Source organism: Phoca vitulina, unplaced genomic scaffold (assembly GCF_004348235.1).
Source record: "Phoca vitulina isolate PV1807 unplaced genomic scaffold, GSC_HSeal_1.0 scaffold4, whole genome shotgun sequence".
NCBI lineage: Eukaryota > Metazoa > Chordata > Mammalia > Carnivora > Phocidae > Phoca > Phoca vitulina.
In genome coordinates, this window is record NW_022589707.1 from 77,238,717 (window position 1) to 77,251,168 (window position 12,452).

Here is a 12,452-nt window from a genome sequence, read left to right on the forward strand (position 1 = left end):
ACACTGAACTGAGCACTTGATATAGGACACACATAGTTCTAAGGAACTTTACAAAGTTAATTTATTTTTTATGAGTTATTAATATTATGATTCCCATTTTCAGTTGAAAAAATCGAGGCACAATGAAATTAAGTAATTTGATCAAAATCCCACAGACAGTGAATGACTGAATTTTAATCTGGGCAGTTTGGCTCCAGACTCAACATCCTTAACCACTATAAAATAATATTTCCATTTAGGCATAAATATTTATTGAATTGATAACACTTATACCTGGAATAGATATAAAAGGCAATGAAGATTCTGTATTTGGAGAAGTCAACCCAGATTTTACATTCTAAATGCAGGTATCAATTCACACAGAACACAGAGGTGGTAACATGTTTACCTTGCTGCCTCATGCATTATCTCAAGGTAATAAACATCATTTATACCTTTTCCAGTTCCACTACCTTTTTCCTTACAGAGTAAAGCTATTTCTAAATAAGTAACATGTATAATGAAACACATGTTATAATTTACTGCAATTTACCATTAAGTTGGAAAATAATAATAGATCAATTGGATATAATGCTATATAAAAATTATTCTTACCCCAGCTTTTAGTAAATTCCACGTATAATCTATGGCACAAATGGCACCTGTTCTTCCACAGCCTGCACTATAAATATAAAATTTGAAAGAATAATTTGATTTTTGTCATAAAAGAACTATAAAATAAATGTGGATGAACACAATTTTCAGAAGCAAAAAAATCATTTAAGAAATTTGACAATATTCTACTATCTTAGTAAACAAATCATAACTTAAAGTGTATGCATGGCAAACATCTTTAACATTAGTATTTACATCTTGTTTTTGTTTAATTTAGGGAACTTCCAAGATTCAGAGAATACCTAAGTGATTCACAAAATACCTAGCAGCTTTTACTTTGTAAGTCTAATTCTACCTCAGAAAATCCTGTCTTGCCAACATAATAACTTGCAGAGAGAAATGTAATTTACGTCCAATACGGCTCTGGTGCCTTAGAGTAGAGGAGGAAACAATACATCATTTCAATCTGCAAAAGGTATAGAAAAGATGAGGAGTACCACAAGCCCTAGAAATTGGTTTGAACAGTAGCAGTGATTTCACCAGAAGAACAAAGACGAGTGATGCACTCTCATCTCCTAAAGAAATAATAGAACCTGGAGAATGTAAAGTAAAATTCTGCAGGGTTTTTTTATTTTAAAACATGACAAAAGTACGTTAGAGCAACTGATTCTCAAACTAGAGGGAGATAGGAGACATGCTCCTCAGGACTGAGAATCACTCTGAGTAATTAAAGATATTACTGATATCACCAGAATAATTTTTAGGTAGAAAAAAAGTTGGGTAGCATTTTAATACATATTTCAAAACCTTTAGAAAGATGAGTAGTTTGTCAAACATGTCATCTAAGATTTCCTGATAAAATACATCTATAAGCAACTTAGTATGATTTTTAAAAAGCTCTTAATAGATATCAGTAATATAAATTTTTAACTGTTGATACATTTATCAATTCCTCACATCAAAACAGTTCTAGAATACTGCATTAGTTACTAGGGGCTAAATGACATATATTTAAATTTGATGGTTGAAAGTGTGATCTTACAAAGACATACACAACCAGACTGATGAAACATAATGCAAAATTCAAAAACACATCCAAGTATATGTAAGTATTACATAATGGTGAATTCTCCCATGAAAGGAGAAAGATTAGACCATTCAATAAATGATACAGGGAAAGTAAGCCTAACAAGAGCAAAAGCTGGATTCTTACCTTATACCTTAATCATAAAAAAAAATTCCAGATGGATTAGAAACATGTTTACAAAAAACCTATAAAAGTGCTAAAAAGGTAGTTTATGTACGACTGTTACAGAAGGACTTTCTAAGCATCTCAATGGACAGAAATCATAAATGAAGATTCACAACTCTGACTACATAACAACTTAAAATTTATGTGTGGCAAAAGACCGGCAGAATAAAAGCCATTTAAAAACCATGCTACTTACAACATGATTAAAAGTTAACAACCTCAATATATAAAGATATATGAAGAATTTATAACATAATTATTAAGAGATGAATGCCTGCTATGAAATAATTGGCAAAGTATACAAACAAGCAAGTCACAAAAGAATATAAACTACCAGGAAAAAAAAAAAGGTGGCCTGTCATTCAGGCATTAAATCAAACAAACAAGAAGATAACAGTATTGGGGAGAGTACGGGAAAACGGGCACCCCACAAACTGACTAATTATAATCAGCATTAGCTTTATGGATAACAAAATTTAAAATATGTGTTAAAAGCACAAAAAAGTTCATGTTCTTTCACTTAGGAATCCCATTTGCTTATATCTATCCTAATGAAGTAATTACAGATGTGCTCAAAGATTTCACTACAAAGACAGCCACTTGGACATTTAAACTATTGTTTAAAATACATGAAAAAGGGGACGCCTGGGTGACTCAGTTGGTTAAGCATCTGCCTTTGGCTCAGGTCATGATCTGAGCCAAATCAGATCATGCCCAGTGATCTGCCCAGTGGGGAGCCTGCTTCTCCCTCTGCCTGCAGCTCCCCCTGCTTGTGTGCTCTTGCTCTCTCTCTGACAAATAAAAAAAATATTTTAAAATAAATAAATAAATGTTTAAAAAAATGAAAATAGATGAAAAACGATGGGGGAGGGGTAGTAAATGCCAAGGAATGGAAGTTAAATATAAAGTATAGGGCAGTCATAATTCATTGTAGAAAGAATAGTTATATGATTTAGAAAAATGTACACAATTATATTACATGGGGAAACATTCTTTAAAAATATACACACACACTGAAGGACATATACTCAAGTTTTAACAATGAGCACCTCTACTGGAATTGTAAGTGATTTCCTTTCTTTTATGTATGTCACTACAGTTAAAATACTATTTTGGCTGTTTAAAAATATTAAATGGCCTATTTAATTTTTTAAAGGAAAACCTTCCTATCAAATTGGATTTATGAACTATATACATTGGGCAACACTGATAGAACAAAAACTGATTGTGACTAACTTCTGAAGAAGTCAAGTCAAAGCAATTACTATAATTAGATTTTTTCTTCTTAAACAGCCAACTACTTAATTAAATGGTCAACTAACCACTGAATTAACTATAGAAAAATATTTTTTAATTAACCAAGTTGTTAACTGATTCCCACATGTCCATCAGCAAGTCACCTTTCTGGCCCATAAATAAAAAGCAGCCTTTTCAACTCACTAATAAGCATTACAATCAGACCTACTGGATAAGAAAAACTATCTTTGGCGTTCTGTCTCCACTAAAAAAATCTCTGAACTATTTAACTAACCAGTAAATTTTTGAGTCTGAGAAATTTCATTTACTCTTTATAACAAATGTGAATGTAGATACAAGTCACTTAGAGAAACTGATAGCAGTTTTATGAAATAAGTATTATCTAAGTCTTTTAGAAGAATCCAACGTAAATTAAAAATTAAGAGAAGAAAAATTTCCTCAGGATTCAGATAGCTTTTACTATTTGGAAACCAATATAATGACCTATCTCTCTTGGTAATTCCAAAAATTAGGTTTCAAAATACCAAACGTCACCCGTATTATAATGCCACTTATAGTCCAAAGTATTTAAATATTTGGAAAATTCTTTTGTACCTGCAATGAATACAAATAGGCACATCTTCATGTTCTTGGTATTTCCTCATTAAGCTTATCATGTCCAGAATAGAATCAAATGATGTGGGAACATCATGGTCTGGCCAGTTCACATAATGAAACTGATATAGCCTACGAGATTCCTTCAAGAATAACAGTAATTCAACAGTTATAAAAAGACACTACAAATTTTAAAGCATACATAAAAGCTGCACATCTCACTTTACTGTCATTTGTAATATATTTATGTGGTATTTAACAATGCCTTAAAAAAATAAATAAGTACATTTATTGACTCTCATATACCAAGTATTGATATAAGGTCTTCACATATAACAATTTACTTATTCTCCATGTGATGCCATGAGAAAGGTACTGTTAATACTATCCACGTTTTATAGGTAAGTAAATTAAGACAAAGATTAAATAACTTGCCTAATGTTTCACAGCAAGTGACAAATGCGGGTCTGAACCCAGGCACCTGCAGAGCGTGCACTTTTAACCCTTACACTATGCATATTTTTTAACTAATCCACAGTAAATGGATGAGCAATATATCATAAGCACTGTGTTCAAATCTACTGTAATTAGAGGACTAACAGAATGTTTAAACTGAAAAAGAAAATCAGAAACAAAACTAAGTGTCCAACCCCAATCCATTTCCTTATTTTAGATCAGTGGTTCTCAAAGTATGGAGTGCTGCAACCATGTCTACTTGTAAACAGGAAGGTAGGAGCTATAAGTATGTTTAAAATATAATAGTTGAGGAAGAATGATGCACTTTATGGACATGCTTAATTGTTCATAATGGTTTAAAAAATTAAAATAATAAAAATACAGAGATCGAGGAAGAAACCAATAAATGGCACTCTCTAATGTCCATCAGATTTTCTTTGATTTCTTCCTAGAAAATTATTTTATATAGATCTGAAACTCTAAAGTCAAAGGCCTCAAGTAAAAATAATATATATCTAAATGAAGACTTAGCTTTGATGGTGGTTTGTTTCGATAAAGTTGTAAACTAGCAAAACTGGGTAATAATTTTGTAAACAGTGCTATAATCTGCTTACTGTAATAGAGGAAAAATATTTGCAGTAAAGAACCAAATATTCCAAATATAGTAAATTTAGGAAAACTGTTTTAAGTTAAAATTTATATTACTTTATCTAATTTTATAAGCTTAAGGCTGAAAATACTAAATAAAATGTTACACTCTGATTTTCTTCTTTATTATTTTAATAAGGGAAATAATTAACAAACTTCCTTAACTATGTAAGATAAGATGGCATACAATTTATATATCCTCTCTTTAAAAACTATTCTCAGAAACTGTCTCTAAATGGAAAATACTTACATTTTGAAATTCAAGTAAGAGTGTCCTAATGAAGTAGTCTGTTCTTGCTTGTTCAGCTTCCTAAAATAAAGGAAAACACTTGTGAGTCAGTGAGAACACTGAAACAAAAGCATAAACACACCAAAACAAACAATAACCTTGTATTTAAAGTCCACAATATAAAATTAACCATTAAAATTCCAGGTATACCTGGTAATTACAAAAACAACCATTCTAGGGCACCTGGGTGGCTCAGTCAGTTAAGCGTCAGACTTGATTTTAGCTCAGGTCATGATCTCAAGTCGTGAGATCAAGACCCACAACAGGCTCTGTGCTGGGTGTGGAGCCTGCTTAAGATTCTCTCTCCCTCTACCCACCCCTCCCACCGCACACTCTCTCTCCAAAACAAATAAAAAACCATTCTAAAAGTCACCAAGTTGTTTATCTAAGTTTTACTTACAGTTAAAAACCAAAAACAAAAACCCAGAAGTGTCTGCTAACCAATTACTTAACCAAGAGTCTATCATCCAATAAAATATTTGCAAAGTTACAACCATCCCCAGAATTATGTAACAAAAATAATACAAAATGTACACTGTTCAGTACCCACTACCATCTTCAACTATTTTATCTTTCCCTAAAGCCTGATTTTCCCTACCTAACACTCACCTCTCAGTTAATTGGATGTAGACTTGGGAAGGAAGAAGATGCACTCATAAAATTCCAAATTACTATTTTGATTGATGACAACATAACCGTTACTTTACGAGTCTCTCAGTATCATTTGTCAAAGTATTAGAATGAAGCCACTATATCAGTTTGTCCCTTAGGAAACTATTCTTTCTGCTTTTGTATATAAAACCACAGATAATCTAGGGTGGTGACTGTCAAGAACAACAGGATGTGCTGTTTTTTAATAAAAAGAATATTCAATATTATTCCTGCTTTAATTTTTTAAATCACAGCAGTTCATTTTAACTTTTCAAATAACATTAAGGGGAAAGTTTATGTTTTTATTTTCAACAAAAAAAAGGAGTATGGGTGAAAAGATTTATTTATTTGAGAGAGAGAGAAAGAGAGAGGAAGCGTGAGAGCAAGGGGAGAGGAGAGAGAGAATTCCAAACAGACTCCCCACTGAGTATGGAGCCGAACTCAGGGCTTGATCCCACAACCCTGAGATCATGACCTGAGCCGAAATGAACAGTCAGACACTTAACCGACTGAGACATCCAGGTGCCCCTATAAACTTGATTTTTGTTTACATCAGTGATAAGAAATCCTGAGTTGTCAGAAATTACCACAAGACATACAAATTACTTTCCATTTGAAATCTTGAAAGAATTTTGCTTCTTTAGCATGGATCAATCCCAATATTGACAAATCAAACCAGCTACTGCTAATCAAATCAAATCTCTTACAGGGACTTTTTAAATTATCTTTTAGTTCAATTTTAAAAATCACCCAAAAAAGTCAAATCATGTTTTTCCAAATGATAATCTATTTCTTTCTTTCTTCCATTATTTTAAATGTTGTTTACTAATCTTGAACCCCAACTCTTCAAAAATTTCAACTCATTTAGTTGTTGAATGTTAAGCACTATTTGTTTTCACTTGAATTATAACATTTAGTACAGATATCTTATTATATTTAAACTTACAAATGTTCAACACAACTATGCGGCACAGAAAATAGGTTTCCTGAACCGTCCAGGGACTTAATATTGTAGAATACTTTATGGATTGCTGAGGAGGGAGGTTTTCCCTCATAGAAATACACAAAGCGGTATGTACTGGCTTTTAATCCATTCCAAATAACATGAAATGCAGTAGGATTTTAAAAATTTATATTTAACCCACAAACAGTTAATTCTAACCAGGACTTTAGAATATTGGCTGCTTATTAAATCCAGGCAATTCAACTATGAGATATAGTTAACATTACAAAAATCACATTGCATTTATAAAGGAGACTGTGTAAACACCTTGAGTCCTTTTCTACATCAACTTAGAAAGCAATAAACTTTGTGTATGCATCAGAGGAATTTAAAAGCCATTAAGTACAAGTAAGTCATAAAATTATGGACTTCTTTAACTCACCAGAGATAAATGAAATCACAGAAATTATATTTTACTTAACCACAGAAAACAAGGTTAGAAACAAGTCATTGTGCGATGGAGAATGTGATGGTTAATTTCATGTGTCAATTTGCCTGGGCCATGGGAGTTCCAGATGTTTAGTGAAACATTATTCTTCATGTTCCTGTGAATGTGTTTTTGGGTAAGATTAACATTTATATCTGTGGACTTTTGAGTAGAGCAGATTGCCTCTATAGTGGGAGTGGCCCTCTTCTAATCAGTTAGAACAAAAAGACCAGTCTTGCCCAAATGAGAGAATTCTCCAATATACTACTTTCATTAGCAACACTGGCTCTTCCTGGTTCTACAGCAGATTGTCTTTAAACTGGAAGTGAGTATCAGCCCTTCTGGGTCTCTAGCCTGCCTGCCTTTAGACTAGAACTGCTACCCTAATAGCTCTCCTAGTTTCCAGGTTGCTGGTCTTCAGACTGGAACTAAACTGTCAATTTCCCTGGGTCTCCAGCTTGGTTGACCACCCTGCAGACTTTGGACTCGCCAGCCTCCATGATCTATGAGCCAATTCCCTATAATCTTTTTCTCTTTATATATGCATATCTTACTGGTTCTATTTCTCTGGAAAACCTTAACTAATAAAGGGAAGTTATTTAATTTTCATCTATGTTCAGTCATAATCTTTGAGTTTGAGTAAATAAGACAACATATTTCTTTCAGGTGATTAAGAAAGATGCCACTGGGGGCGCCTGGGTGGCTCAGTCATTAAGCATCTGCCTTGGGCTCAGATCATGATCCCAGGGTCCTGGGATTGAGCCCCACAGAGCCCCACCATCGGGCTCCCTGCTCAGCGGGAAGCCTGCTTCTCCCTCTCCCACTCCCCCTGCTTGTGTTCCCTATCTCGCTGTGTCTCTGTCAAATAAATAAATAAAATCTTAAAAAAAAAAAAAAGATGCCATTGGGTGTAACAAAAGCAAATTGTTGGTTCTATTCTAAAAGCTCACTTATATTTTACTTCTCTTTTTTGCTTTTCCTTCATTGTTTTTGTTTTTTAATTCATTTTCTCAGATTTGGCTGCGTTAGTTTTAGAACTTGAATTTAACTCATTTCTAGAGCTTATTAAATAGGTATATATTTTAAGTTTCATAATAAATTATCTGCCATATAGGATCAAGCAGTTCTCAAAACCATCTTTGTATATAATTACAAAACTTCTGGATAGCGTAACAAACATATGAAAGATTAACAAGATACACTATACTTCAGTCATCAAGGTTCTTTCCCATTTCAGTTTGAAACTACTACTTTATGCCAATTACCTTGAGATTAAGGGTCATATGCTCCACTGACTGAGCCAGCCAGGCACCCCAACTTTAATACCAATTTCTAAATAGATCACTCAAAGCACAGCTAGGTTACCCTGTTTATTCTTATATACAACATTTATTACCAACTTATATACAAAGACTAACAGAAAATTAAAATAATAAAGTAAAAGGAAATTACACATTTATGAAGTCATTTTCAAAGCTTTTAAATTTAAAAGCAGTATAAAAACAAACATTATTATTTTTTTGAAGATTTATTTATTTGAGAGAGAGAGAGCAAGGGGGAGGGGCAAAAGGAGAAGGAGATAGAGAATCCTCAAGCAGACTCCCTGCCAAGCATGGAGCTTGATGTGGGGCTCAATCCCAGGATCCTGAGATCATGACCTGGGCCAAAATCAAGAGTCAGCCACCTAACTGACTGAGCCACTCAGGGGCCCCCAAAAACAAACATTATTATTAATATATATTTATTATAATTAAGTATACATGGAAATATTGAATGCTTGGCTTATATAAAACTGGGTTCACATCATATTATAATTATTCATCAGTCTAGCATCCCAATTTTCTGAATAATTTATATATATATATATATATATATATATATATATAACTAAGTACTTACACAAGAAATTTTAAATGGTGCAAATGTTATAGGTTCTTCTCCATACAAAGGCCAATAGCGTTCACATTTTTTCTGTTGTCCAAAAAAAAAAAGTCAGTAAGTAATCCATATGGTAGTTTTTCCTGAACTTTTACAAATATTCTGTGCCCTAGTGTTCAGCTTGTTGCTCTTCCCAGAAGACAGAAAAACTGACATCAGTAGGCAAAGTGTTAGAAGAGCTTACACTTATCCAACTGTTCTTAAAGGTAAGCTACTATTTGTTCTCCAAGGTTACTCAAAGGAACTTTATTAATATAAGTGTCTAAGCAGTTCATTGCTATCTGCTTGGTCAACAGAGTAGATTCCAAAGACCCTCCTCTAGAAAAGAAACACTGCTTTAAAAAAACAAAGCACCTGGCACAAGAAGTCTGTTTAGTATAAAGGGTTGCCAGGCAAGTTTTAATGTTTGTAAAATGACAATCTCTATAATATCTAGCTGAATTCCCATTAGGTATAAAATCTGTGGGATAGTAGAAAGAACACTCTACTTGCTATAAGAAGAATTTTCCAGGTCGTAACTAAGTAAGGAATATATTGGTATTTATATTCCAGGTACAAACTAATAAACAATTGACACCAAAAACTATGTGCTAAACATCATACATGCATAATCTATAATCATCACATTCGTTTCATAGATAAAACTAAAGCTCAGAGGGTGTAGTTCACTGCACCATGGTCAAAATGCTAGTAAAGTGTAGGTTTATTTGATTTCATTATCTATGTTCTTTCCATTAGGTCAAAATCAGTCAAGCTCATCAAATAAATTCATAGGTCCTAACTCACTGACAGTTTACTACTAACAAAACACTATGAATCACAGAATCTTTAGCTTCAAAAATTCTGTACTCAGTATGACCTTTTTCCATCAAGTATTATTACTGAAATACAAGTGGCAAACATTAACAGAAATGAAAGGAGGAATAAATCCTAAACCTTAACAGTAACTTAAACAGTAGGAGAGTGAAATTTAAATTTTCTAATACAAACAATTAATAATACTGGTATTGAAGTATATCCTGTCAATTCTTAAACAGATAACCTAATTACTTAATTTATTGGTTTGTGTATTTTCTAATCTTAGACTATTAATTTTCTATCCAATATTACTTAATACTTCCACTACTGGTAAAGGATTTAATAGGAAGGAATGACAAAAATTATTAGTTAAAATACACCAATACATTGGTTTCCCAATGATTTATGTAGTACAATGTCTCACATAACTAAAAGATGCACTATCTTGCTTTATGCAATATATCCTTTACCGAAAAAAATTTAACAAGAAGTTTTGCAACTTTTTTGCCAGAGGGGAGGGTAGGTGAGGAGATGGGTGAAACAGATTTAAAAAAATTTTACTTTAACTAATGTACCACATTAGTATAAGGAAAATTCGAATCACCAAATAATTTGTTTCTAAGTCTGATGTGTCACATTTATAGAAGACCACACTTAAGTTTTATTTAATACCTATTTTCTGTAAATATATTAGCACCACCAACATTAAAAAAAGACTTAGTTGGTCTTGATGCTGCAGGAGATCACATGGTTTTAAAACTAATTTTACTTGCAGAGTATAAAAATACCAATGTTAAAAATTTCAGATTAAGGAATTTTGTTCTCTTTGCTTTTGAAGATAGTATGAGCAAACAAAAAATTTTAGTGGTATTCTCAGACAGAAAAATCAGAATATTCCAGCTATAAATTGATATAATTAATCAAAATTACTTTATTGAATTAATTTTCATTTGTTCAATTTATTCCTCTCTACTGTAATCCATAAATAGTGTTCTACTTACAACACCATTAAACTTCGAAAGACTAAGTAATAATACAGTATCTATTATTTTAAGTGTATCATAAAACATACTTATGAAATGTAAAAAAAAGTTTATGTGCTTTTTAGAGATTATGATGTTCCTTTTATCAAATAAAACCAGTAACAGAACACAAAAAAGAAGTATCTACCTTAACTACTTAGGCTCAGAATATAATAAAGAACCAGGAACCATATATCCCTAGAAATGAAGTGATAAAAAGGATCCTCCACAATTACTTTAAGTGTTAATAGGTATACATACCCTTCCCATCTCAAATTCTCGACAGGCCATCACAATGATCTAAAAAGAAATAGGAGATGGGATGAGATAAAGACTGTATCAGTTAAACACAATTTTACTTTTTAAATAAAATATGAATTCAAGAATTACTTTTTACTCTGAGTAAAATTATACCTGGCCTGTCAAAGCAATTTTAATATTAAAAGTAGGAGTTAAAGAAATGATCAAAATCACACCTTACAATCAAGGGATAACTATATAGCAACAAATTAAATTGGCTTCAATTAACATAATGTATTTAATTTGAATTAAATTTTATGATCCTTATAGACTGGCCTCTGACTTTTGAAATTACATTAAAATATCACCCTTTAGGATATTTACCAAACATTTACCCAAGGTATTTTAAATATATTTAATAAAATTATCTGAAAGTTGAATGCATTTAATACTGTCTTTAAACAAAAAGGTTATTAGATTTGCTTCTTCATCCCAACATTTTATAATGTAATGTTTCAAACATGTAGCAAAGCTGAAATAATCTTACAGTAAACACTGTATAGCTACCATCTATATTCTACCATTAACACTTCACTCTTCTTCTATCACATAGCTATCCCTCTATCCATCTATTAATCCATCTTACTTGGTAGGTATCTTCTTAGTTAACTGACTGAGGAAAAGATTTAAAGTATTATCACACACTCTTCTTAAAATATTTCAACTAATTTGTGAGACTTGAATGAGACATCCTAGACTTCAGTTTCGGTCTTTTTAGTAAACATTAGTTATAATTAACATACCATTATGGCTAAAAAGTCTTCTCATTCCTTATTCAGCAAAACATCCTATGTCATTACATATAATACTTCTCAAAATAGATTATGAAAATTAAATTACTTACTACGACATTGTACTCCCATATCATCCTCCAAAAATCTATTACTGTATTTGCTAAAGGTCCTTGGGTTGCCACATACGCTTTTGGCCCATAAACACCCTAAAATGGTTAAAAGGAAATTTCATATTTATTACAATTACTAAAAATATTTCCTTACCTAAATTCTAAGGTTTCAAATTTTATTAGCAATACTTCTCTTTTCACCTGAAGTATTTCCAAACAATATCCTATTTTTGTGTATTTATTAGACATGGCACACAGAATTGATAAATAAACTGCCTTATGCTAATTTACAAATTACTATTTACCTGGCTTTAAAAAAAAGCCCCAATACCTAGTCAACAAAGCTAACTAGAAAGAAACATAAAGAAGCATGCTTTGA

At 32.1% G+C, this 12,452-nt stretch overlaps 1 protein-coding gene and 1 long non-coding RNA gene across 5 annotated transcripts in view; one reads left to right on the forward strand and one right to left on the reverse strand.

Annotated features, from left to right (window-relative positions):
- LOC116631106 overlaps nucleotides 1–12,452 on the forward strand; it is a 112,036-nt gene that overhangs the window by 80,639 nt on the left and 18,945 nt on the right. The gene's annotated exons all lie outside the window — the stretch shown is intronic.
- Nucleotides 1–12,452, reverse strand: part of PTPN12 (protein tyrosine phosphatase non-receptor type 12) — an 87,565-nt gene that overhangs the window by 26,236 nt on the left and 48,877 nt on the right. For all 4 annotated transcript variants that reach the window (XM_032402297.1, XM_032402298.1, XM_032402296.1 and 1 more), the window contains 6 exons: nucleotides 12,074–12,169; nucleotides 11,191–11,229; nucleotides 9,071–9,142; nucleotides 5,052–5,111; nucleotides 3,698–3,840; nucleotides 595–661 (listed from right to left, as the gene is read on the reverse strand). In XM_032402297.1, the coding sequence (XP_032258188.1) occupies nucleotides 595–661; nucleotides 3,698–3,840; nucleotides 5,052–5,111; nucleotides 9,071–9,142; nucleotides 11,191–11,229; nucleotides 12,074–12,169 (477 nt within the window). The remainder of the gene's footprint in view (nucleotides 1–594; nucleotides 662–3,697; nucleotides 3,841–5,051; nucleotides 5,112–9,070; nucleotides 9,143–11,190; nucleotides 11,230–12,073; nucleotides 12,170–12,452) is intronic.